The sequence below is a fragment of the Sus scrofa genome, chromosome 12 (assembly GCF_000003025.6).
Source record: "Sus scrofa isolate TJ Tabasco breed Duroc chromosome 12, Sscrofa11.1, whole genome shotgun sequence".
In the NCBI taxonomy this organism is placed as follows: Eukaryota; Metazoa; Chordata; class Mammalia; order Artiodactyla; family Suidae; genus Sus; species Sus scrofa.
The window spans coordinates 60261506-60287647 of NC_010454.4; the positions used below are offsets into that span (position 1 = coordinate 60261506).

Consider the following 26142-nt stretch of genomic DNA (forward strand, 5'->3'; position numbering starts at 1 on the left):
ACTCCCCGGGGTCTGGGGCGGGCCCGCGGCTTGCACCCCCTGTCCTGGGACATCGCTGCTTCCTGTTTCTCTGTCAGGGGAAGTCTCAGTCTCGGCTTCAAAAGCACAAACACGCTCTCACAGCAAAGGAAGCCAGTCCTTGACTGCAGAGGAAGCAGGAAGCGGCCGGCCCCGCTCGCAGCCCAGCGGCCGGGGCTCAGGGACAGCGGCATGGAGTCGGTGGCCCTGTACAGCTTCCAGGCCACGGAGAGCGACGAGCTGGCCTTCAACAAGGGGGACACACTCAAGGTAGGGCGGCCAGAGCTGAGCGGGCCCCGCACGGGGCAGGGGGCTTAACATCGGGGCCCGGACAGGCCCCCAAACACAGTCAGGTGTCTGGAGGAAATGGGCCCGGCTTCGCTGGTTCTCTGCTCTGTGACTGTGGACCAGCCACCTCCCCGCTTTGAGCCTCAGTTTCCTCACCTGGGAAATGGGCAGACACTCAGGGATCCTTCCTTTGGGGCCAGTGAGGACTCAAGGATATCGTAGCCAGTTTCCCAGGGGAGAATTTGAAAGGACAGTTGGAGACAGACAGACAGATGGACAGACAGAGACACAGAGCGAGGAAATTAAGCACACCCACGAACCTACGGGGCAAAAACACCTGTGACCCGGGGCCAGCCAGGCGCCCCACAGGCGGGAAAGGGGAAGATGAGCCCCGTCCCCGCGCGGGGGCCTCTGTGGGGAACAGCAGCCCATGGGTTCCAGGCGCACCCGCTGGAAGAGCCTTTCTTACAAGTGTGCATCTGGGAGCAGAGCTCAGGCACCTGATTCAGGAGCGGCCATGCCACGAGTCGGGTGTTGGAGCTGCCACCGAGTCACACTCAGGAAGTCCCCTGCTCGAGCCTCAATCTGGGCAGCAGCGTGAGACTGGGCGTTCTCCACCTCTGAGCCTGGGGCCCTGTCTGGACTCCAAGCTTCAAGCGAGGGCGGGGACAGAGTCTCCCGTGTGCTGACCTGCAGAGCCAGGTCCCAGCCCAGCGGTGGCCCTTTAAGCAGCGGAGGCCCCATGTCACAGGGGACACAACGAGGCCACGGCAGGTGGCTGGGCTTGCCTGGTACGCAGTCAGACGGGAGCCCTCTTCCTCTGACCTGGCACCTGAGCTCCAAACCTCTGGAGACGGAGTGGGCTGGTCTGGGGTCGGGAGGTTGATGGTTCCAAGAACAATCTTTCTGAGGAAGCCCCCCTTCTCTGGGCCAGGATGCTGGGCCTGTGTCCCCCTGGCTGGTGGGGGGGTGCTGTGGACGCGTGGCCAGCTGGGGACAGGGCAGCCTTGGTGTCAGTGCCATCTAGCCAGGGCGTGAGACTCTGAAGTCTAGGTCTAGCTTAGAGGCTTCACTTGCTAATCGGAGAGCAGTTCGGGGTCTCAACCCAGATCTGGGGCTCAGGCGGCAGAGGAACGGGGGACACTGGAACAGGATGGGCGGTGGGCTCCAGGGAGGCTGGGGTGATGGGCGGGGTGGATGGGGTGGGCCTGTGGGGTCTCCAAGGCCGTCCTTGTAGAGGCCATGGTGGCCCGCTTCCCTCCCAGAGCCTGAGCTCACGACCCGGCCCGGGGGAGCCGAGGTCCCCACTAGACCTCATTGGAGCTGACTGCTGCTGGGTCCACGTCTGGCCAGGCTCACGAGGCAGGGATAGAAAACCGTGCCTGGCGTGGAGCAGGTGCCCAGAGAGACCTGGGGGCCCAAGGAAAGAACGGGGCAAGGAGAGAGGCGCCAGCTGGAAGGGATGCGCCCCCGCCCCAGGGGCACTTGCTCCTGTGTCCCAGGAGACCGGGAGGGGACCTTTCAAGGAATGACCCAGGAAACGGCTGCCTTGTCTTTCCTTTGCTCAACAAACACTTGTCGAGCGGCTGCGCCCCGGCTCTGCCCCAGGCCTTGTCCTAGGTGCCCAGGGTACAGCAGGGGACAAGCCTGTCCCTGCCCTCCTGGCCCTGATGTTCCAGAGGGTGAGAGGTGTCTGGAGGTGGCAAAGGGACAAGGAATCACAGGGGAGGTGATGGCAGAGGGTCCGTGGGGGAGGGCAGGGGACAGCTTTCGATGGGGTCTCTGCAAGGAGGGGCGCCCCGCACCGAGCTGGGGGAGGAGAGTGGGGCCGGAGGGGGAAGGAGAAGCGGAATCAGGCGGGGGTGGGGGTGGAATCCACCCACCTGCGATGGCATAAAATATTCCACAGGCCCTGCTGCCACTCTTTAGGGCGGAGTTTGACATAAAACTGCTCCTGAAGCAACGTTAAGTCGCAAAAGCGCAGAATGCGCACGTGTGTGTACACCCAGAGCCAAGGCTCACGCGCAGACATTAGTTTGAAGAGAGGGAAACAGACATTCACACGCTGGATTTGTGCCTAGAGAAGAAAAACCGCACGATGGCCTGATAAGCTCGCGTCAGCGCCGGGCACTGTGCCCGGCCGGAGGTCGTCCTTCCTTCCTCTCCAGGCCTCTGCCTTTCCCAGATGGCACAGAGATGAGCAAGCACCCCTCCCAGGGTCACATGCAAGGGGGGGTCCCCCTCCCTGACCACTCTGCAGGTGCCGGGTCAAATCCTGCCTTGATTTCAGAGTTTGACGGATTTTGTGCAATTTTGGGGGGGGGCTTTTTTTCTTTTTAGGGCCACACTGGCGGCACATGGAGGTTCCCAGGCTAGGGGTCTAATCGGAGCTGTAGCCACCGGCCTACACCAGAGCCGCAGCAATGCCAGATCTGACCTGCCTCTGTGACCTACACCCCCGCCCAAGGCAACGCTAGATCCTTAACCCGCTGAGCAAGGCCAGGGATCGAACCAGCATCCTCATGGATGCCAGTCAGGTTCGTTAACTGCAGAGCCACGACAGGAATGCCTTGCAGTAATTTTTTTGCCCCGCGCCCATGGCATGGAGAAGTTCTGGAGCCAGGGATCAGACCCAAGCCAGAGTGGTGACAACACGGATCCTTAACCCGTTGAGCCATCCGGGAACTCCTTTTAAATTTTTAATTAAAATTTTAACTAAGGCTGTTTTTTAGAACAGTTTTAGATTTACAGAATAACCAAGAAGGTGGTACAGAAAACGCCCATCTGCTGCCCGCCCCCCACGCTCCCCCATGACCATATTCAGAATTTTTGCCGTGTTTCATTTTGTAACACATTTTTTGCCTTAAAATATTGTTTATCTCGACCCCTGCGTGTTTCGGAGCTCCCTTAAATTATACACCGCACCCACCTCATGCCAGTCTGGGGTCTGCTTTCCGTAACCATGAAAATGGGACCGTGCTGTCACCCTGCGTCCCCGCCCCCAGGCCAGGGCCAGCGCAGGGGGCTGGCGGCTGAGCCCCACGGCCTGTCCGTCCCGAGCGTATTTTCCTGAGCATCGGGGACAATCAGTCCCAAAAGTCACTGCCCTGGATCGAGGCCCCTCCCCACGGGACAGGCCTTTCTGGGGCCCAGCTGGAGGGGGGAGATGGGTGGTGGTGGTGGCTTCACCCCCCTCCCTTCTCGGACAGCCAGGCCCCCAGAACCCAGACGGGGAGCCCACGACCTCCTTGGCGCCTCCCTGGGGACAGCCGGCCACCTCGGGCCCCACACAGCCCACCCTGAGCTCCCCCACCTGCTCCCCGCAGCTGTTCCACCTGCTGGCACTCGGGCGGACCCTCGGGCTGCCTCGGCTCCTTCGTCTCCATCTGTACCCAGCCCGTCAGCCCTCCTCAGCACCCCAGTCCAGGGCCCCCGCTGCTCTCCTGGGCCTGCTCGGAAGCCCCTCCCTGTCCCCAAGAAGCAGCCCTGACTTGGGGCCTGACCCTCCCCCAGGGGCCTTGACGGCTCCTCTTGGCTTTGAAAGTAAAACCCGCGCTGTCTCCCGGGAGAAAAGACCTTTTGCTCACCCTCCGTTCACGACCTGGCACTGCCCTCCTCAGCACAGACACACTGGCCTCCCTGCTCCAGGGACAGAACCTGCTCCCTACTCAGGGCCTTCGCTCTGGCTGTTCCCTCTGCCTTGGATACTGTTCCCCACCTCTTCTCACGTCTAGTCCTTCCTGCAACACGAGCCTCAGCTCACATGTCGCCTCCTCAGAGAGGCCTTTCTCGAACCCCCCGTCTGACCCGGATGTCTGTTCTCACCCAGGCACCACTGCGTTAAGTCCCCTGTTTATCGTTCCCTCCCTTGGTTACTGTCCGCGTCTGCTCACAAAAATGTGGTCTCCTTGCTGCCAGCTGTGTCCCTGGGCTGGGCACAGCAGCTGGCACCTGGCGGGTGTTTGTGGTCACAGGGCCAGGGGACAGTGGCACAGGACAGCACGCACGAGGAGGGCAGCGCAGGGGCAAAGCTGGCGGCAGGCCGAGCTGTGGGTTTCACCAGGAAACCGGGAGGATGGGGAACCCTGCGCCTCAGACGGCCTGAGGGCTCTGAACAAGTCAGCTCAAGGAACGTTCCTGGGTCTTTCCTCCGAGCAGAGGTGATAGGAAAACAAACGAACGAACACCCCAAACGAAGCAAAACACGATGGAAGTGATGGATGACATTCAGAGGCCCGCCCAGGACTTTGCAGTTCACCAAACACTGCCATCTGCAGTGCAGGGCACAGAGGGGCCCATTTTACAGATGAGGAGACTGAGGCCAAGAATGGGGCGCGAGGGGCAGGCGAGCGGCCGAGGGCCTGAGGGCCTCACTTCATCAGTGATCCTGGCGCCCTACGCGTCCCATGAAGTGGGGACAGTTTTGTGTTTTGCGTTGTTCTGTTCTCAGCAAGAGTTTTCCTGAGTCAGCCACCTGCTTCTGTCTATCCCCGGGGCCGCTGGCCTTGCCCAGACTGTGGGGCAGGAAGGAAGGGGCTCAACGGGCCGGCAGACACACAAGGGAGGGCAGCCTGCCCGCAAGGGTGGGGCCTGGGCCCCGGGGAATGTCGCGCCTCCTCCTGGCAGGACCCGCCTGTCTAGGTCTCTGCTCCCACGGGGCTCCCACGCGGCTGCTGCTCTGCCTTTGAGTCTTTGTCTCAACAAATGTCCCCACTGGGGGCTGAGATCCAGGACTGATGGGGCGATAGCCCCTGGGCAGGTGCCCAGAGACAACGCAGGAGGACGAATGGGAGGAAATTGGGCAGGGGGGGGGCAGGTCTCAAGACCCCCCCGCTGTGTGGCCCTGCTTCTCCCCCCCCGCCCCGTCTGGGCCTGTGTCCTCCCCTGTGAAGTGGCCTTTGGTGATGTCGGTCTCAGAGGCTCGGCTGAGGACAGGGGAGGCGCGGCAAGCTGGCCCGAGCCTCCTGCCGGCCCTGCTCCCCACCCCTGCTCCGGTTTCGGTTCCTCTCGGCCACCTGCGGGGTGTGGGGCCAGGGCGAGCGTGTGACCCGCGCGCCAGGCCTCGTCCCGGCCCAGAGGCCTCTCATTTGTTCACGGGTGCCTGAATCCCCCGCAGATCGTCACCCCGACCCCAGAAGTGAGGGCTCTTTCCATGCAAGTGACCCCAGGTGACCACTACTAGGCGGGGACCTCGAACCCCCTCCCCCTGCCCCCGGCTCAGGGCCTGGCGTCAAATGCCGGGGGGTGGGAGGGGCATGCTCGCCTGGGAGCCCCGGGCGGCCCTGTGACCTTTGCCCTCACCCGGAGGCGGGCCCCAGGGCTGGCGTGGGCCCTGGGCAGGGGACAGGCATCCCTCCGCGGTGACCCGGTGCCCGTGTCTCTCCCACGGCAGATCCTGAACATGGAAGATGACCACAACTGGTACAAGGCGGAGCTCCGGGGCGCAGAGGGCTTCGTGCCCAAGAACTACATCCGTGTCAAGCCCCACCCGTGAGTGACCCAGCCCTGCCCGCCCCGGGGCCTCAGGGCACCCGCCGTCACCCTGCGGCCAAACGTCCCCACGCAGCCTGGCCCAGGCCGAGCCGAGCTGCCCGCCAGGCTTCACCCCCGCCCCATCTGTCTGGGGCCCCTGGTCTCTGCCCTGAGTGGAGGTGGGGGGACAGAGAGGGGAAGACCTGCCCAACGGGGTGGCATCGGGGCTGCTCAGGCCACAGCCCTGAGCACCTGGAATGCCAGGGAGTGTGCAGGAGGGCCCTGGCGCTCAGCTGGCTGGGCCACCGGCGGCTGTGTGGCCTCAGGCCGGCACGTGCTCTCTCTGTTCCTGTTTCTCTACCTGCATCTCTGAGGAGCGCTCCCCAAGGGGCTGGCTCAGCCCCTGCAGGGGTGGGTAGTGAGGGGCGATGGGGGGCTGGATGAGGGGCAGGAGGCAGACCTGTGGGCCTTGCCTTTGGGGCAGCGGCGTGGGGGGCAGCTGGACATTGGCTGAGCAGAGTCTGGGATGGGCTGGAGCAAGAGTCACGTGTAGGGCCCTGTGTCCCCAGGCGGCCTGGACCCACCGGCTTAGGGAAGCCCCCAGTCAGTCTTTCAACGCTGGATGCCCTGTTCTCGGCCCCACAGTCTGTGAAAAGACTAGGTATGTGTGACGGGATGGCTGAGGTGGCCCCAAGATATAGCCTCTTCGTCATGCACCAAACCCTTGGCATGGCTCCAGGGGACCCAGCCTGGGTGCTGCTGGAGACACACGATGAGATGCTGCTCAGAGCAGTCCCGTCCTGCAGGAGAGACAGGATGACGAGGGAAGGTAGTCAGCACTGAGGTAATTAACTAGAGAGGGCTTCTCAGAAGAGGTGGCAATGAGCGAGGTTTTGAAGGATGTGTAGGAGTTTGCTAAGTCAAACGGAGAAAGGCATTCCTGGGAGAGGGGAAAGAGCAACATGGGAGAACCCCTGGCAGCAGGACTGGCAGGAGGACCTCAAATGCCAGGTGGAGGGTGGTGGGGCCGTAGGGCGGGGCTCAGTCAGATGTGGAGGCAGGTGACAGGGCCAGGCAGGCTGGGTGTGTGTGTGTGTGTGTGTGTGTGTGTGTGTGTGTGTGTGCGCGAGCGCGTGCCCGTGCGTGCGGCTGTGGGGTGGAGGCAGAGGGAGGAGCAGGGCCAGGGTGGGGCCTGGAGGTTATTTTCTCTTTATCTGTCTTCGAGTGATTTCCAAAGCTGCCACCACCTCCGCTTCCTGTGTTGGGCAAGGCTCAACCTACCCAGGTCCCTGCCTGGGCTCCAGGTGACCCACCGCTCCCTCAGGGGCTGCGGCCCCGGGCTCCAGGCCCGCAGTGTCCCTCTGGGCTGAGTGACTGTGGGTAGGTGCCCACCCCCTGGCCTTCCAGTCTTTCTGCCCTAAAGGGAGAGAGACAGAAAGAGCCCAGCCAGGATCAGGCTGGTGGCCACGGCGGGAACCCCAGGTGGAGGCGGGGGCCCCAAGAAGGCCAGGGGCTGGGAGGCGGGAGGCCGCTGAGAAGCCCAAGCAGCGCCTTCCGTTTGCTCGGGAGGCAAGAAAAGCTGAAGGATTGGGGGCTGGGCCTGTCAGGGCGATGCCGGTGGTTCGCAGGTCTCCACCCGGGCAGCAGGGAGCCATGGGAGGCTCCAGAGTCGATGGCCCTGGAGTCCCGGCCCCAGCCACTTGCATGGGGGACAGAGCAGGGCCATGGCTCAGGCCCCCAGCCAACCCACCCGAGGCCTGGCCAGGTGCCTTCTTGGCCAACCTCGCCCTGCCCTGACCCACCCCAAAATAGCCGCGGGGAACTCCTGCTCAGAGCCTGACTCAGCCCAGCGGGCTCCAGGGTGCTGGGGAGGCGCCGGGGCAGGGGTCCCAGGGGGCCTGTGTCTGCTCCTTCCCTGGGAGCCGCTATCACCCCCACCTGCCCATGGAGCCCCCAGGGGACGCGTGATGCAGACAAGCTACTCCCAGAGTGGGCCCCACAGAGGTGCTGACCCAGTCTCGTAGCCGGTGGGGGTGGAGGAGGGCTTCCCGGAGGAAGGCACGGTCTGCTGGGCCTGGAAGGCAGAGCGTGAGTGCGGCCAGGAGCGGAGCAGACGGGGTGACGCGTGGGAGGTCGCAGCAGCAGCAGCAGCGAACACCTGCAGGCTGGGTGCTCTCGTCCCCATCTCCTGGGTACAGAGACCGCGGCACAGAGAGGTGGAGCGGCGTGTCTGGGGTCACACAGCTGGCGACAGGCAGCGTGGGATTTGCAGCCAGTGCTGTGGGCCCGTGGGCGGGGCGCCCGGGGCAAGAGAGTCTGAGGCTGGAGACTTGCCCTGCAACTTTTAGGGGGATCCCTGCCCTTCCCGGGGGACTGAGTGAGGCGGCCCTGTCTGGAGGGAGCCGGCTTTGCTGCGCCCTGTCCTCGGCGGCCTTGAGGACCCAGTGGGGGCAGGGCTGGCCTCCTTGAGGCTGTGGTTGCAAAAGGCTTTGAGGGTGGGAACCGCCCACACGTTCATGCCTCCTGTGGGGTTTTGCGGGTTCTTTGGAGACATCCAGGGCTCAGGAAATTCCGCCCCCGCGGCCCCATTGGACCCCCGCCCCCACAGCAGCACTGGCACCTGTGCCCCTTCCAGGGCCCCCTGAGCCTCTACCTGGAGGCTGCATCCAGGCCTCCCAGACTCCAGAGACCCAGGCCCGGCGCGCAGCAGTTCCTTGGGGCCCCCACCCTGGGCAACCACCTTGTCGCCTCCCCTCCAAGGGACCCGCTGTGAGATGGGCCCAGGTCCCCACAAGTTCAGGGGCAGCAGTCAGCTGGTCGGGGCTGTGGGCTGCCCGGGAGCAGCAGCTGAGCTGCCATGTCGGGGGCGGGGGGGACTTTATTTTGGGCTGGAAAGTGTGCAGGAAGGAGCTGCTAGCGCCAGTGACCGTGACCGTGACCGTGACCGGCGCTCCCTCTGGCCAGATCCAGGGACCCAGCAGGGGCAGCCGGGCTGGGGGTTCCTCTACCTGCTCCGCGGGTCATCAGTTTGGACGTGTGCATCGTGTGACTCGGGGCCGGGTGGCGGGGCGAGCAGGGTGGCGGTCCGCCTGCACCTGCGCCTCTGGGCTTGGCTTGAGGTCTGGCTATCAACATCCTGATACGGCAGGAAAAGTCCCGCCTCCTACGACCGCAAGGCTGTGCTCAGACTCAGGAAGCCTCTGCTGAAGGAGGGGAGGGGAGCAGAACAGAGAAGGGGACTCCGGGCCGCCCCAGGGCGCCGAGGTCCCCCCAGGGGACTCTGGTGGCTGTGGGCCTCAGTTTCCCCGTGCGAGCAACACAGGGGCTGGGCCAAAACCCAGGGGCTAGGAAGCCCGTGGGGGACCACCTGGCCCCTCCGAGGGGGGGCAAGCCCGAAGAGCAGGATGGGCAGAGCTGGAAGAGAAGCGGGACCCCAGCCCCCGCCCCAGGGCCTGCCCGACTTCCTGGGCACCCAGTTCTGTTTGGTTTGACCCTGTGAGGAGAAGTCTAGGTGGCCTCAGTCTGCGCATCTGTGAAACAGGCACAGGGAGAGACCCTTCCTTACCAGATCAGAGCTGCTCCTTTTTTGGTCATCTTTTAAAAGAATGTTTCCCTTTTAACAATCGACCATGTGAAACGGAAGCATTCCGCTGGGGCTGGCGGGTCAGGGCTCCCCACGCTTGGGTTTTTGTTCCCGTAGGGGTGTGCGCTTGCCCGGTGCGGGGGCACAGCTTGGGCAGGGCTTGGGCCCCAGCTCCTGCCTCTCGCACCTCGGGGGGAGGGGTCCTCTGAAAAGTGGGTGCCATTGTACCTCCTGCATCTCGGGATGCTGTGGGCAGCTGGCACGGGGACAGGTAACCTCACCTGGCTGCTCTCTGCAGGTGGTACTCGGGCAGAATCTCCCGACAGCTGGCGGAAGAGATTCTGATGAAGCGGAACCACCCGGGAGCCTTCCTGGTCCGGGAGAGCGAGAGTTCCCCAGGGGAGTTTTCCGTCTCGGTGAAGTGAGTTCTGAGCCGGGCAAGAAGGAGGGTGGGCAGGGCCAGCCCGGCAGAGTGTGGAGGGAACAACGGGCTCCTGGAAGCAGGTGGCCGTCACAGGGTCCGGGATGACCCAGGCCGAGGGGTCAGCCATGTCCCCAGAGCAGCCAGTCCCCAGGAGGTCAGGGTGGCGGGTGGGGCCGGGAGGGCAGCAGGGCACCCAGGACACGGTTCCCCGGGCGTGGGCACAGCTGACAAGATGGACTCTGGGGCCGGGCTGCTTGGGTTCAGAGTCTCTGCCATTTCCTGACCGTGCGACTTTGGGCAAGTCACTCAACCGCTCTTATTTCAAGGAATAAATGGGTCATTATTTAGAGCTGTCAGAACCGTGGCTGCACTGAAGCTGGTGGCAGCCTCCTGACAGCACAGAAGCCACTCCCAGGGGACATGGCTGGCCGTGGAGGAATGAGGCTGGAGGGCAGGGGCGGGGATGGGGGGGGCCAGGACCGGGCTGGTCTGTCCTCCCTGCTCCTGGGGCCCCGAACCGTAGGTCTGGACGCAGCAACTCAAGGACTTTTCACGGAGCTGCGTGCCACGTGCCAGCCTGTTCGAGGGACTTGGGAGATGACAGTGAAGAAACCAGAGTTGCTGCCCATGTGGGTTTATGTCCTAGCGGGGGAGACAGAGCGTGAACAAATGATGAAAGGAGACCAGGAGTCGGGTGGGTGGGGCGGCCTCAGAGGAGTGGCGTTTGAGCGAAGTCCTGAGCCTGGGACGGGGAGTCAGCACCTTGGAGGAGAGGCTTCCAGGCAGAGCCGACAGCAGATGCAAAGGCCCCGAGGTGACTGGGGCGGAGCCAGCAAGGGTGGGGTGTCACATGTCATGGCCAGAGAGACGGGCTGTCCGAGTGGGGGATGGGTTTGTCTGGGACCCTCTGGCTGCTGTGAGCAGGGAGGCTGCCAGGGCCCCGGGAGGAGCCAGGCGGAACCACAGTGGTGGCTGGGACCTGGGTGGGGGCTGCGGGGCTGGGGAGGCAGCAGGTGTGTGGTCTGTGAGGTGGGCACCCCCAGCAGCAGCCCTGTCAGGGCCGCAGTGGGCCCTGGGCCTGGCACAGCTGCAGCTGGAAGGAAGGGTGCGGCGAAGGCTGAGCTGGGCAGCGAGGCCTCTGCAGGCAGTGGCCGCTCCCAGGGCTGTGTGGCTTCACGGGGATGGCTTGGCCGCTTTCCTAGGGCTGGGCTGCTTCCCAGCACGTGGCTGGGTGATTTTCTAAAAGATAAGCAGACACAGGGTTGCTCTGGCGGGTAAGGTGGGGGCGAGTCTGCTGGGGCGCAGGGCTCAGGGGACCCTCAAGGCAGTGGAGGGGGCGGCATCCTCGGCCTCTCTGCCCAGGCTGGGCTCCGGTTTCTGCTGGGCGCCCCAGGCCGCTGTGAGCCCCGCGATGGGTGAGGTGGCCACCGTCCTGCAAGGAGCTCGTGGAGCCTGCACACGGTCTGCTTACTGGGCCTGAGAGGTGGGCGCCTCCCCGCCTGGGCCCGGAGGTGCCCGGGTGGGGGGGCACCAAGGCCGGGAGTGCTGCTGGGGTCCCAGCACTCACCTGCTCCCCTCCCAGCTCTGGGACCGGCCGCGGGCTCTTCTGCTCCCCTGGGAACAGGCTGCTGTCCCGAATTGGCAGTGGCCTTCCCCTCTCTGAGCCTCTTTCCTGCATCCTGAAAACGGGCGTCCCCTCGTGAGGGGGGGGGCACAGGAGTTCTTGGTCCTGACCTCCCACCCCCAGGGTCGTGGTGTCTGGAGCCCCCTGGCACCCTCCCTCCCCAGCCCAGCCCCCACTGTCTGGGGGGGGGCCCCTACGGAAGCAGGAAGTGGGGGTTTTCCCTGCGATGGCTTCCAGGGCCCTGCCATCTCCTGGGAATGGCACCTGCCAGGCGGGCTGATCTGGCTTTCAGTGGCTCCTGGGAGCAGCTCCAAAGCCCAGGGTCGCCCGGCAAAACAGCCCAGGGGACTCCCCGGGCCGCCTCCACAACCTGAGCTGAACCCGCACCCCGCCTCTCCCTCCCCTGTGAGCGGATCCCGCGGCCTGAACTTCCGCCACGGGTGCCTCGGCCCTGCCTTCTCCTGGCGCCTCCCTGTGCCTGCAGCCCCACCGCCCACGGGCACCAGGTGAGCCCAACCGTCTCGACCTTGGGGTGCGCGTGTTTGTGTGCACACAGGGCAGAACGGGGACTCACCCCAAGGAGTGTGGGACCCGGGGGTCTCCATGACACCTGGCTGAGGAAAGTTCAGGACACAGGGTGGAGGAGGCGACATCTGAGCTGGGCCCTGAAGCACGAGTAGGAGTTTGGTGCATGGAGAGGAGATGCCGGGCGCTGGGAACAGCATGTGCGAAGACGTGGAGGTGGAGAAATGAGGGCGGGCTTGGACGGCAATGCGTTTGTCCGACCAGGAGGGGCGATGGGCCGTTCCAGGGAGCCCTTTGCGAGCTAGGGAGCCAGCACCAAAGCAGTCTTGGTAGAGGGGGCTGGGAGTGTCCCTCAGAGACACCCCAGCACACATGCCTCCCCCAAGCATCCTGGCCAAGCCCCCCCGCCCAGGGTGGGAACACACAGGAGCTTCCTGGGCCTGGCGGCTGCAGTGTGTGCACAGCACCACCAGGTGGCGCCCTCCCACCTGGGTTTGGTCCCTCTGGGTGTGGGGGTCCTGCCCCCCGTCCCCCGGGGGGTCCCTTATGTCTCAGGGGCCTTTTCAGGGGCCTTTTCAGGGCTCTTGGAGAACCAACGGGCAGGGCTCAGAGCAGGAAACAGACTCAGGGTGTCTGTGGCTGGGACAGTGGACTTGTGAGCAAGAATCTCGGCTCTAGGCAGGTTCCCCCCAGCCTCAGTTTCCTGTCTGTAAAATGAACACCCATGTACAGAGTTCCCTGGTGGTGCAGTGGGTTAAGGATCCAGGGTTGTCACTGGCTGCCTGGATTTGACCCCTGGCCCAGGAACTTCCTCATGCTGGGGTGTGGTGGGGGGGGACAGCAAAACACCCCCAACCCTGTAACGTGCTTATTGTGACTGCAGCACATGGTAAATGCTCCCCCAAGCCAGCTATAGAAAGAACCCTCCCGCTGACCCTCCCGGGGCCACGCGTCCTGCCCCACCAGCCCTGGGCTCTTAGAGAGGGGCCCGTGGGACGTGGGGGCGGTGAGCCCAGCTCTCGTCCCGGCCCTGCTCTGGACCTGCTGGGTAACCTCAGCAGATCTGGCCCCTCGTCGGCAGCGGGGAGACCGTCACCCTGGATGTCACGAAGTCCAGGGACCTGGTGACGGCAGCAGGATCCGTGTGAGGGCATTTCCGCCCTCGCTGGCTGGGCTCTTGGAGACTCTGACCCCACACATGTGGCATCTCCCGCATGCTCCCGCCAAGCCCCATAAAGCTGTCAGAGGTGGGGCTTGGGGCCCCGTTCCGCCTCGCTGATGGGTAGTGGCCACGGCTGGCTGTCCTTTATGAGTTTACACAGGGCTGTCCCCTCCACCTCCGGGAGCATGTCTGAGCGGGTGCCGAGCGGGCAGGGCTGGGGCACGTGGCTGGGTAACTTCTGCACGGGCTGCCGTGGCTCCTCTCTCGGAAAGGATGGTTTGTTCCCAAGTGAGACGTTTTGCTTCTTTTCAGGCCAGAGGGACCCTGGGGTCAATGACGACTTTGCTCTGCCCCTGGGGTCACTGAGCCCCTTCTCTATGCCAGGCTCTGTGCCCGGTGCTGGGATTCGGCCACCAGCAAATGGAACAAGCTCCCTGTCCTTCAGGCACCATGTTCTCGGGGGTGGGGTGGGGGGGGCTGGCAACATATACATGCACCTGTACATACGCTCGTATTATGTACAGAACTGAGTAATATCAGTAAAGAGCCTAAAATCTTTGAAGATGATAAAGGTTCTTGGGAAAAGGAAGCAGGAAAAGAGTGGCGGGGGCAGAATTTTATGCAAAGACGAGGAAGTGACCCGAGAAGCCCAGTGGGAAGGCAAGAAGCCAAAGCCCAGAGACATGCAGCAGCTTGCCCAAGGTCACACAGCCAGAAACAGCAGAGCTTGAGCCCAGTGACCCTCTGTGACCCGAGGGACAGGGCCAACCCTTCCACTCTCCCTCCCTGAGGCCCAAAGACCCAGGGGGAGTCTGTCTCCACCACTTGCCAAGGTCAGTTTGATTTTATCTCCGTCTGCTGGTCAGCCGCCCCTCCCTTCTTATGGACGGGAAAAGTCTAGAGAAGGGCCATGCCTGATGGCAAATGACCCAGCGGGCAGGTAGCACTCAGGCCTCCGCTCGGGTCACAGGCCTTGATGGGTGGCGGGGGCTGGGGGACTACTGACCCTACCCCAGCTTTGCTTCTCTGCCCTGGGCCGCCACCATGGCCACCACTGCCTCTGCTACTGCCGCCACCAGGCCAGAAAAACCTGCTGAGCAGGACCGGGTAGCATCAGGCCTGACTTAGTCCGGCCAGCCCTCAGGCCCCGGGCAGGTGGGTGTGGGGGTCACACGGGGAGACAGACACCCCCATGGCTGCTCAGAGAGGGACCTAGAGTCCAGGGCGTCCCACAGAGCAGGACACACGTGCAGGTCCAGGGGCACAGCACAGACACACGCGCACACGCCCCAGGCTCCGCTCGTGGTCGTGTGGCACCTCCAGGTGTGTCCCCCCCCACCTCCCGCTTCTGGCCACGCCCAGGCCAGGCCCCTCAGGCCGCCCTTCCCTCCTCCAGCTCAGCGGGGCAGCCTGCACCAGGCCATCCCGGCAGTTCAGTGGCCATCTGGACAGGGACCCGGGCCTGGGGGGTGGGAGACAGGCTGGCTGGGAGAGGAGATGGCCCAGGTGCCGGGTCCTCAGGCCTGGCCCACGGAGGTGCGGTCACAGGTCAGGACAGGGGCTGGCCCAGCAGGAGGGCCACGCTGGTCACAGACGCAGCCGTACTGCCTGCGGGGCCGTCCCCGGCTTTGGGCAGGGTCCCCTCCCTCTGGGCCCCGCTCTCCCACCACTGGCTGCGGGCTGGACCAGAAGGGCTTCCCAGGTCGGAGAGGCCGAGATTGCAAGGTTCCCGAACTCCCTGGCTTCTTCTCACATCGAACCCTTGGGTTTGGGTGACCTTCTGGGTAACTGGAAGGTCACCTTCAAACACCAAAGTGTTCAGAGTTGTGCTCATTTGGGGTTGAGGTGTTTTCAAACCGCTCACCCCTGGCCTCGCCCTTCCCCGGAGGACAGGGCCACCTGCAGCCCAGGCTTCTCCTTCTCCCTGAACAGGGAGTCGGGGTCCCCGTTCTGCTGGTTGCCTCCCCTGCCCTCCCCCCGCCCGCTGCTAAGAGACACCCCCAGGCACCACGGCCGCGGCCCGGGGGCGGCCTCAAGAGCCGAGGCGGCCAGACGGGGCGGGGGGCAGCGCCCCTCCTTCCATTCGGCACGTGGACACGCATGTCCCACAGCCGGCAACACAGCGGCTTAGTCACCTGGGAACCACGCTTGCTGATGGCACACGAGCAGCTTTGTCTTGGGCTGGGGACGGTGGCTCGGCCTGGTCACAGAGTCTCGGGCGTCTCCTGGCCTCTGTTCTGTGCGGGGAGCCGGTGGCCCTGAGAGCAGACACGTGTTAGAGAGGCAGGTTCCACAGCTCGGAGCCTGCAGGGGGGGTCCAGGCCTCGGCGCTCTGATCCCTGAGTCCAGCCTCTCCCATCGGGGCTAGACCTGGGCCTGTTCCTTGCCTCCTGCTTTTGGGTGTCTGGCAGGCAAGCATTGCGAACAGCAGCTTCTAAGTAGGATGTACAAGGGGCTGAGGAACCCAAGGACTCCCCAGACTCTGACTGAGGGCATCTGAGGCAGCTGGTAGAGGTGGGCCATTGGACCTGGGCCTTGAAGCATGAGTAGGAGTTTGACTTAAGGAGCATTTGGAAGAAATTGTCTATGCAGAGGCCTGGAGGTAGGTTGGAAAGTGGAGAGAGAGGAATTCCCGTTGTGGCGCAGCAGAAATGAATCTGAGTAGGAACCATGAGGTTGTGGGTTTGATCCCTGGGCTCACTCAGGGGGTTAAGAATCTGGCGTTGCCGTGAGCTGTGGTGTAGGTCGCAGACGTGGCTCGGATCTGGCGTGGCTGTGGCTCTGGCATAGGCCAGCGGCTGTAGCTCTGATTCGATCCCTAGCCTGGGAACCTCCATATGCTGCTGGTGCGGCCCTAAAAAGCAAAAAAAAAAAAAAAAAAAAAAAAAAAATGTGTTGGGAGAGGTTCTGTGGGGTGTGGACCTTTGAGTTGGGCAGGTGGGGTGGGGGGTGGGGGGTGGGCCCCACCCAGGCCCCTCCCCTCCCCTCCCCCACCCCAGAGGCACACAGACCAGAAGGTGTTACCTGGAACGCATCTCGAGCTTAAATCTTTCATCTTAACCTGTAGCAAGGCAGCAGACCAGCCCCGGGGCTCTCAGGGGGACGAACTGAGCCACGAGCAGCGGGGGTGGGCAGCGGGGGTGGGCAGCGTCCATACCCCTGCGCAGGCCCTGGAAGCCCAGGACAGTGGGCCGGCAGAAACTCGGGCTGCCCCAGTCCTGCCCGGCTCGGGCTGGCGTGGAACGTGCCGCGCGTGGGAAGGTGGGAAGGGGGCAGGCAAGTCTTCGTGCCCAGCCCCCCGCCCCGGGCAGGCTCCGCCCCGCTGGGCCGGGCTGGGCGGGAAGGCAGTGGGCTGGGCTGGAGGCTGGGCGGTGAGAAGGGGCTCCTTGAAGGCATCCAAGGGTGTTTGAAGGAAAGAGGCTGGAGGTGTCATCAGAGCCAGAACTTGAGACTGAGGTTTTCAGATTTTATCCTGAGGGCAGTGGGGAGCCATAGAAGGTTCTTGAGATCGGGGGGGGGGCAGGGGACAGGGTGGGGAGGACAGGAAGCCTCCCATACCCCTGAGCCTTTGCTCTGAGTCAGGATAGCCGTAGGACTCAGTCCTCGGGGCCGTAGGGGCTGTAGGGCTGAGAGGGGCGGGTGGGGTGTCAAGGCTGAGGGGCTGCTGTGTGGAGGAGGTGCTGTCTGATCACCGCTCTCAGAGGGACCTTGAAGGGTGCCAGGAAATGAGTGCTTACCCGGAGGGAGGTGTTATGACGAGGGAACTGAGGTTCAGAGAAGTTAAGCGATTTGCCTAAGGTCACACAGCAAGGAAGCGGCCTGGTCCAGGGCCTGCACCTTTAACTCCGCACTCTGCTGCAGGGGGACGGACTGCGTCTTTCCTGGAGCCGGTCAGTGGGAAGCGGGACCCCCTCCCCTCCCCACCCCTCCCGGCTCCAGGCCCACCCGGTGGGGGTGGTGGGCAGGGGCCAGGGCCCCGGCTGCTGTGGGTCCATCTGCGGTGACCTGGGCCCTCTCCCCCAGCTACGGGGACCAGGTACAACACTTCAAGGTGCTGCGTGAGGTCCCAGGGAAGTACCACCTGTGGGAGGAGAAGTTCGACTCTCTGAACGAGCTCGTCGCCTTCTACCGAACAACCACCATCGCCAAGAAGCGGCAGGTGTTCCTGCGGGATGAGGAGTCCGTGGTCAAGGTGCGTGGGCGGCCGTGGGCAGGCCAGACCCCGGACCCCAGGTGTCAGGAGGGGAGTCCTGCCCTTTGGTAAAGTTCCCTCCTGGGGACGCTGCACCGGGTGGGGGAGCGGGGAAAGGAAGGAGCAGGGGGTGACTTGGGGCGGACGGAGCCTGGCTCATCCTCGGGCCCTTGGACCACAGCAGGTGCTCAGTAGAGTTCGTGGAGTGAGTGGAGGTCCGGAGCCTCCTGGGAGCCTCCTGGCCCCCACTGCACAGGCAGGAAACTGAGGCTCAGGAACCACGTGACTCAGCCAAGGCCACCTGCCGGCAGGGTCAGGGCTGGCTTCGGCTCCCAAGGAGCTGGCCTGGGGCGAGGGTGGGGCAGCGCCAGCGATCTTGGGCGAGGTCCTGAAGGGTGGAAGGGGTCGCCGCCCCTCGTCCTCAACAATAACAGCAATTTGCCAGCCAGCTCTTTCATCAAGGGGCCCAGGGGCCAGCTCTCTCATTAGGACGATGACACCCGCCAGTGGGGTTGTTAGCTGTTTCCCCAGCGTGTTTCCCCTGGGAGGGGGAGTCGGTGAGGCCCGGGGCTGGAGGTCGGGATGCTGCGTGGCCCAGTGGACTCGGGTTCTGCAGAGCACGGGAGCATGGGGGGCTGCCGCTCCAGTCCTGCCCTGTTCCTAGACCCCGCTGGCCCACCCTGTGTGACCGTAGGGCCGGTTCTTCACTCCCCTGGGCCTCAGTGTCCCCTCTGCCAGCAGGATGAGCCTGGGACCTGATATGCCAGAGGGTCAACTAGCGCCTCAGGAGGACCCCCCCCCGCCCCATTCCCACAGCCTGCTCTGCCCACTCAGCCTGGTCCTGGGGCCTGGGCAGCTCCCAGCCCAGTCTCGGGGATCCCTCTGCTTCCCAGACCCCCGTCCCTCCCAGCTCTGCCCTTGGGGAGTATGAGGGGCCAGGATGGAGCTGGGGGCCGCCGGAGGGCTCCCCCATACCCACTGCCTTGCCCTGGCCTGGCCCTGGGGTCACCCACCCTGTGGGCAACTGCGGAGGTGGCTCAGTCCCCTGGGACCCATGCCGCCTCCTCCTTCCTGGGCAGAGAACCGCTAATTACAGCCTGTCTGGGATCCTATCGCCTGTCCTGGATAAGATTCTGCAGGCTCAGAGCAGAGAGCCTGGTGGGCAGGCAAGGCCGGGCGCCGGGCACAACCGTCACGGCGCCAGGCTGATGTGCCTGCGAAGAGACCCTGTCCACCTGCCACTTGCAGGTGGGGATACAGTCCCACAGGGACAGGGACTTGCCCAAGGTCACCTTGGGCCGTAGCGAGGACTGGAACCAGGGCACAGGCACATCCTCCCCCCTCAGAGCCTGGCCAGTGGCAAGAGCAGGAAACTCTGCCCCCAGCTACATAGCCCTTGACAGTTCATAAGGCCCATCCCTGTGCTCCTGGAGCCTGGAGTCAAAAGTTGGCACAGCTGCTGCAGAGTCTGGAAAGAGACCCCAAGTTGGGCAGGGACCCAACCAAAGTCCCACCCTGAGGCCCAGGACTCAGGTCCCTTGACTGCCGGCCGTGGTGGTCCAGCTGGCCACTGGGACAGTGGCTGGTCCTGTGCGGACGCAGGGTCTGTGCCACGGACATGCGGGAGGCGGGAGGGAGGAGGCAGGAGGCCCGTGGTGGGGTGGCCTGCGCCTGGACCTGGACGCAGAGGTGGGTTCAACCCCAGGGCTGCCTGGAAGCCCCCACCCGTGGGAGTCACTCTGGGGCCTCCGTGGGAACAGCCCAGCGGGGGCTCCCAAAGGGCCCCACTGACTGCTTCCTCCTCCCGCAGCCGCCTCGGGCCTGCTTTGCCCAGGCCCAGTTCGACTTCTCCACCCAGGACCCCTCCCAGCTCAGCTTCCGCCGCGGTGACATCATCGAGGTCCTGGAGCGCCTGGACCCCTGCTGGTGGCGGGGCCGGCTCTGTGGGCGCGTCGGCTTCTTCCCTCGGAGCTACGTCCAGCCGGTGCACCTGTGACCAGAGAGGGCCCGGGGCGGGGCCGGCAGACGTAGGTGCACCGGGCGCTGAGGGCCAGAAAGAGGACACGGGCGCCCCCAGCCCAGGGCCTCAGACTGCGCAGCCGGCCTCCTGCGCTCCATGCAGACTGGGATGGGCCCACGCTGCGTCCCGGGCCCCCCGGACTTGGGGAGCCCCGGGCCCGGCCATCCTCTTCCCACTGGCCGCCCGCTGTGACGTCACAGGGTGGCCGGCAGGGCCCGTCCACCCGGAACACCAGTGGCCCCTCCCAGGGAGGGACCCCTAGGTCCCACCCACCTGGGGCTCGAGCCGAGGACCCACGGCTGGGTGGGTGACTTCGCCTTGGGGCCTGCCTGCCCCTCCATCCAAAAGCCCCAAAGGCTGGCTGCTGGGGAGGTGGCCGCGGCCTGCACACCGTGTCCTGGACTTGCTGGGCAGACTCCAGGTGGAGATGGACTGCTGGGCAGCCCCACGAAGCCTTTGGGGTCCCCCCCGGCCTCCATGGCCCCGCTGCCCCAGACACACTTGGTGGGGCACGGAGGCCCTGAGGGAGGGCGGGCAGGAAGTCAGGGAGGCCCCGAGGGCAGACTGGCTGTGAGGGGCCAGCCCTGGACGTGGCCACCTGGGAGACGTAGCTGCACCTGCTTGTTTGTTCAGGCCCAGGTTCGGCACAGACCCAGGGCCTCGGGAAGAGTGGGGGGCTACAGGCCCGGTAGGCAGTGGAGGCCAGAGCTGGGCTTGGAGGGCCAGCAGCACCCAGAATAGGGTAGGCAGTCTCGGTGGGGCCCCGGCTGGAAGAAGGGCAGGGTGTCCCTGGGGAAGGGGCCACCAGCAGGAGGTCCAAGCAGCACCTGCTGGGACCTGGGGTCCCTGGTGCCCAGGCAGACGGAGGGAGCTCGGAAGGGGCTTCGCATGCCAGGCCGGTGGAGGGGCGGTGAGCTGTGCCCGGGGAGGGGAGGCTCCAGGAGCAGGTGGGGTGGGGAGGAACCCGGGGGGCTGGGGCCCGAGACCCTTCTAGCCCTGAGCTCTGGCGGGTTGGGCTGCTCTGATCTGGGCCCGTGAACCCAAAATAAAAACAGTGAGTCTGAGGCTGTTCATCAAAATCTCATTTGCTTCCAATTATGACTATTTGTGAAGTTTCACAGGCTTTTTTTTTTCTCCCACTTCCTCCTTAATTGGTCAGGGCTCCTGCTTTGCTGGCTCAGCAAGGCCCTGGGCACTGACCCACCAAGGGGCGCCACCTTCCCCGGGCCTCGGGGCGCTTGGTGGGAGCAGGGGCCCCGGGGGCTGCGTCAGGCGAAGTAGGCGTAAAAGAAGAGGTTGACGCACACGAGGAGGACGGCGTTGAGGCTGCAGACCCGGGCCCAGAAGGCGTGTTTCTGGGATGCCGGGCTGTCACCTGCAGGGGGTGCCAGGACGGGCTGGATGAGGGTCGCCGGATCATACCGGGCGCCCTGGCCTCCAGCCCCGCCGTGGGGTGGGAGTGAGGGGGGCACCCAGGGCACACACACCTGTTTTGGCCCCCGAGGGCCGGTCCCGAGCCAGGGTCCACCACGTGAGGTTCTCGATCTGCAGGGAATGGGGGGGGTCAGGGGTTGCGGGACGGGGATGGGCCCCGACAGGACAGAGTCAGGAGGGGAAGAGGGCAGCCGAGTTCGAAAGGGGCCGGATGGGGTTACGGGTCAGGAGCCAGAGGCAGAGCGGGTCAGGGGTCAGAAGGGGCCCAGAGCCACCCCTCAGTGGTCAGGGGTCGGGGCAGGCTCACCTGGACGCCCGCGGGGGGCGGCGTCAGCAGGCTCACGGCCGCCACCACGGCCCCGCTGAGGACGAAGAGCGCCACGGCGAAGTGCAGGTAGTGGACCGTGCGGAGCAGGGCCGGCCGCACGTCGGGGTGGCCGCAGGGCGGGGCGGGGTGCAGGAACTCCAGGACCAGCCTCCAGGCGCCCACCGCCAGCCCCACCATCAGGCCCCAGAAGGCCCCCTGGGGAGGAGGAGGCAGGGCAGCGGGGGGCCAAGAGCGGACGGCCCAGGTGGCGGGGAAGTGACCCCAGCGCGCCCCCCGCCCCCGCCCCCGGGCTGGACCTGCCCCAGCACTCCCCACCCCCACCCACCTGCTCGTTGGCCCGCCGCCAGAAGATGCCCAGGACAAAGACCGCGGTCACCGGGGGGGCCAGCGAGCTGGTCACCGACTGCATGTAGATGAAGAGCTGCCCGCTGTTGGAGCCTTGCAGGACGGGGATCCAGGCCACGCTCACGCCAATGAGCACGACGATGACCAGCCTGCGGGCGGCAGCGGGCAGGCCCCCCTCGAGACCCCTCCTGGTCACTAAGGCTGGCGCTCCACCTGTCCCCTGCCGCCCCAGCTCCAGCCCTCCTCCCGCTGCTCCAGGGGCTGGCCAGTCCTGCCCGCTCCAGACCCTCCCAAGGCTCCTGGCCGCCTAAGGGGGCCGCCCCCGCCTCGGCCTGCCTGGCCCCTCTCATCCCGGGGGTCCCAGGGTCTCCGGCTTCTAGGCGCCCCCTGCCTGTCCCCCACGCCTGGCTGGAGGCACGGGCCGGCCCATCCATTTAGTGGCGCCCTGGCACACAGCGGTGCTCGAGGAACACGACCCCAGCCCTACACTCAGGCCAGACTGGCTGCCAGGTGGTTCCTCTGGGGCAGGCGGGCCTTCGAAGGAGCTGAGGCCTCTGGCGGGTACCTCTCCCACCCCCTGTAGCTCTTGGCTGTGGACTCGCAGCCCCTGCAGGGAGACCTTGGTCCCTGGGGCTCTGGGTTCGGGTGGAGCCCCTCCCCCCACTCCCCCCCCCCCGCATGGGGTCCTCCTTCCAGCTCCTGCCTGCCTCCTGCTGGGCGTGGGCCCCTCCGCAGCAAGGGCGCTGGGATGCGGGGGCCTGGCCCCTGCCCAGCACCCAGAGTGGAGCCAAGAAAACAGATGAGCCTGTCACCCCGCTAGAACTGTGCTGAGGGAGCCCAAGGAAGCCTCAGTCTAGGAGGGCTGCCAGGAGGAGGGGGCCCTGCAGCCTGTAAGCATGTGGGACCCGGCTAAGGTGTCCATCTGCCCCTCTCTGGCTGACTGCCTCCCGCCTGTGTCTTGGGTCTGCTGGGCGCTCCCGTCCCTGCGGTGGGTGATGGGTGAGACCCCCTGGAACCCCAGAGTGGGCAGCAGGAGTAACAGAGGCCACGTGTGCAGCTGGGATGGGTCCTCCGCTCGCCTGCCCGGCCGCCTGCCGCCTCTCCTTCCAGGCCCGAGGGAGAGGGTGGAGGAAGGAGGCGCCCCCTCGACTCAGGCTAATTAACCCTCCGCCTGGCCTGGCGGGCGGCCAGGCGCGGCCCTCTTCAAAGGCAGCTCCGCCCGCCCCCCTCCTCGCACAGGCCCCGCGTCCAACCCCAGACTCAGCATCTCTGGAAGGGTGGGGGCGGGGCCCTGGCCTTGCTCCTGGCCTCTCGGTTGCTCCTGTGACTCGGCCACCACCGGGCTACCAGAGGGACCTTAAACCCAAGGCCGATCCCTCCACTTGGAATGTCCTTCTCAACTCTTCCCCCAGCAAAACCCTTTCATCTCCAAGGCCCAGCTCGAGGCCCTCCTCCTCCAGGAAGTCCTCCTGACCCCCCATCCCTCCACTCGGCCATCAGGGCGCCTGGCCCCTTCTATTGTCCCTGGGCTGCAGCCGCCGTTGCGGGGGGTGGGTCCTCAAGGGTCGGGGGGCTCTGAGCTCTTTCTGGACCCCTTAAATTGTCCAGTTGGATGCAGGACACCAGGGAGGTCTGGCACCAGTGGACTGAATAAGGGGAGGTAGACAGAGGGGCGGGCGGGGGTACCAGGGAGGGAGGCTGGGGGCTGGCAAAGATAGGGGCTCCAGGCATGAGAGTGCCATGTCCCCCAGCCCGAGGAGACCAGTGGGGTTCCCAGCATCTTCCGTAGGCTTCTGGTGCCCTCGACCCCCAACTCTGTCCCTCCTTGGATTGAGGCTCCAGAGATTGGAGCCTACGGGGCTGGAAACGCAGCTTGAATGGTGCTGCTGTAGGCAGGAGGAGGCCGGAGGTGTTGGGGGCGTCCTGCTTCTTCAAGATGGCCCAGCACCCAGCACTGAGCCCCCTCCACCCCACCAACCTGGCAGCCGAGATAACTGCGGCCCAGAGAGGGTGAGCAGCCTGCCCGGCATCACACAGCATGTGCCCCTGGCAGGCTGGCAGGGCCCAGGGCAGGCTCCCCTGGGTGGACGGGGTGGGAAGGAGACCAGCTCTGGACTCAGGCTTCAGGTAGAGCAGGAGGCTGGGCACGCGGACCAGCAGGGGGCACGGAGGGCTGCAGGTCCAGGCGGGGGGCCAAGGCACACCCTGGGGCAGGGAGATGTCGGGGCCCCAGCTCCTGGGAAGCGAGGGGTGGAGGGGCTCAGAGAGAGTGGGTCAGATGCGGTGGGCACCCCCTGGCTGGGACGGGCGGTCCGGGTGCTGACACGGGGGCCGCTGTGAGCCGCGGGAGAGGCTCCCTGTTCCCGAGGAGGCGGCGAGCCTGCTGCGAGCTCACACCTGCCGCCGGCGTGTCCTGACACAGGCTGCTCTTCTGCGTCACTGGGACGACTGCCTGGAGCCCCGGGAGCCCCCGCCCTGAGGAGGGGGTGTGGTTGGCCAAGCCCAGCAGCAGAGGCTGGCAGAGCGGGGGCAATGCGGGGCGACTGGCACCCCTGAGGGGGCACGACTCCTCTTCGCCCATCGCCCAGGTCACACCCCAAGGCACTCGGCCGAGCACGGGGCTGGAGGGCAGGCCAGACCGGCCGCCCCTGCCCCCATGGGGAGGGACATCGGGGCGCTGGTTGGACCCACAGGCGCTGTGGGAGCAGTCAGGCTGCAGCTCCTGTGGGAGGCGTCCGGGGGAGGGGGCTCGTTCCTTAGTCAGGGCTATCAGGGAGGGCTGCTTGGAGGAGGGCCACTTGAGCAGAGAGAGCAGAGTCTGGAAAGATCGGGTGAGTCACGGAGGTGACTGAGGAGGGGACAAGCAGGGCTGGGAGGAAATGTGCAGACGCTCTGCGGGGCCAGGGGCACCGGGCCAGAGGGACAACTATGGCCTGGTTGTGGCCGCGCCAGAGCCCAGGCCCCGGCCCTCCCTGGGGCAGCTGGGAGCCATCAGGGTGGGGGTGGGGCTCAGATGTGGGAAAGAAGATCTCCTGATGGTTAGGGAAGGGGACCCCACCCGCCACCCCGCCACCCTGCCGAGACTCCCTCAGGGACAAGAGGTGCTCTCGAGATGGGGGCTGTGGCTGTGAAGTGGGGGGCAGGAGAGCCATGGAGAAGGTGCAGTGGACAGGGTGTTCCAGCCGCTTCTTTCCTCTCTCTCCCAGCATCGTCCTTTCTCCAATCGGCAAACTCCTATGCATCCCTCAAAGCCCAGTCTGGTGGGGCCTCTTAGGCTGGTTCTGTGGCCGGGGAGGCCCTCGTCCCTGCCCCTCCCCTGCCCGTACCGTCCCACCAGCAGCAGCTCCCGCTCGCCGGCGCGGGGCCGCAGCCGCCTCCAGACGTCCATGGTGAAGAGGGTGCTGCTGCTGTTAAAGATGGACGTCAGCGAGGACATGAGCGCGGCCATCATCACGGCGACCATCAGCCCCCGCAGACCTGGGGCGACAACGCGGGGCCGCTGTGACCCTGCCTGGGCTCCCGGCCCCCGCCAGCCCTCCTGCCCAGGGCCCTCTGGCTGAGCCCCTCCGTCGGCCTTGGCCGCTTGCAAATCCCTGTGCACAGACCTGGAGGGAGGAGGTGTCGGGGGAGGGGCGGAGACCCCAACACGGAGGCTGGGGACAACTGTGGGACTCCTGCCTCTGCGGCCTGCCCCTGCAGGCTGCGGGCCACCAGGAGCTTCCAGCTGACCAAACACTCTCCCACCCAGACTTCACTTGAGGCGGAGGCTCAGAGAGGGGCAGAGAGCTGCCCAGGACGCACAGCAGTCCAGAAACAGGACTTGGGGGGGCGGGGCCAGAGCAAGGCCTGGCCGGGACCCTCAGTCTGGAGGCCCCACCCTGGGCAGGGCCCACGGCCTGGGGTTTCCTGCTACTGCCTGCGTGCGGCCACCCTGGCAGGCTCGGGGGTCCCCTGTCTGGTCGGCTCCGTGGAAGAGGAGGCGTGGTCGCCCAGTCAGGAGAGAAAAATCCATCTGGTCATTGTCTGGAAAAAACGAGTGAGGGGCCCACTCGCTGTGGGCGAGGCCCTGCCGTGCGAAGCCTTCTAGGGGTTGTGGGCTTGAGAGGTGCTAAGGGTGCAGAGGCCTCGTGCTGTGTGGCTTCAGGCTGGTAGCCTCCCCTTTCTGGGCTTCCGTCTGAGTCTGTCTCCAAGGCTTCGGGTGCTTTTTCTTCAGGTGTCAAAGCACCTCCGCCACCTCCGCAGATGCCCGGCTGCCTCCAGCCTCCCCCAACTTCTCCACATGCCCCCACCTCCGAGCCTAGGAAAAGCCACCTCCCCGAGGCCTCAGCCTTATAGGTGCCATTGCTTGCCCAGCCCTGGTTCCGCCTCTGACCTGCTGTGTGACTTCCAAGCATCGCCTGGCCCTCTCTGTTCCCTTAGGCTGACAGAGGAAGGTGAGTTAAATCCGTTTCCTCCACACCCTTCTCCACCCTCCTTCTCCGGCTCAGGGAGGCGGATGCTCCTCCCACTTCTCAGGCAGGGAGCTCAAGGCCTGGAGAGGGGTCATGGGGTCAGCGCTGGGGGCTCAGGAAGCCCCCAGAACAGAAGGGGCAGGCGAGGCCGGCAGGTGGGAAGCCCGCGGTGTGGCCAAGCCTTGTGTGGGGCCGTTTTCCTGCACTGCTGGGTTTAATCCCAGCAACAACGCTGCTGAGGGTGGCTAAGCGTCATTATCCCCGATTTATAAACGA

At 65.3% G+C, this 26142-nt stretch overlaps 2 protein-coding genes and 1 long non-coding RNA gene across 4 annotated transcripts in view; 1 reads left to right on the top strand and 2 right to left on the bottom strand.

Moving 5' to 3' along the window:
* On the top strand, nt 55-20381 carry GRAP (GRB2-related adaptor protein). Of its 2 annotated transcripts, XM_021067981.1 has the most exons (5): nt 55-288; nt 5699-5796; nt 9660-9782; nt 17120-17288; nt 19099-20381. In XM_021067981.1, the coding sequence occupies exons 1-5, from the start codon at nt 211-213 to the stop codon at nt 19282-19284; spliced, it is 654 nt and encodes a 217-aa protein (XP_020923640.1). In that variant the 5' UTR covers nt 55-210; the 3' UTR covers nt 19285-20381. The 2 variants fall into 2 exon arrangements, with proteins under 2 accessions (XP_020923640.1, XP_013835883.1); XM_013980429.2 differs by lacking the exon at nt 9660-9782 and having other exon boundaries at nt 88-288.
* On the bottom strand, nt 12154-17113 carry LOC110256125. Its single transcript, XR_002337395.1, has 3 exons — nt 16121-17113; nt 15232-15354; nt 12154-12235 (listed from the first exon to the last, which is right to left on the bottom strand). It is a non-coding gene; the product is annotated as an uncharacterized LOC110256125 (long non-coding RNA).
* The window catches only part of SLC5A10 (solute carrier family 5 (sodium/glucose cotransporter), member 10), a 50259-nt gene continuing 44494 nt past the window's right edge, over nt 20378-26142 (bottom strand). The window contains 5 exon segments of the mRNA NM_001012297.1: nt 20378-20683; nt 20796-20853; nt 21050-21265; nt 21396-21564; nt 24742-24892. Of these exon segments, the coding sequence (NP_001012297.1) occupies nt 20577-20683; nt 20796-20853; nt 21050-21265; nt 21396-21564; nt 24742-24892 (701 nt within the window). The 3' untranslated portion in view covers nt 20378-20576.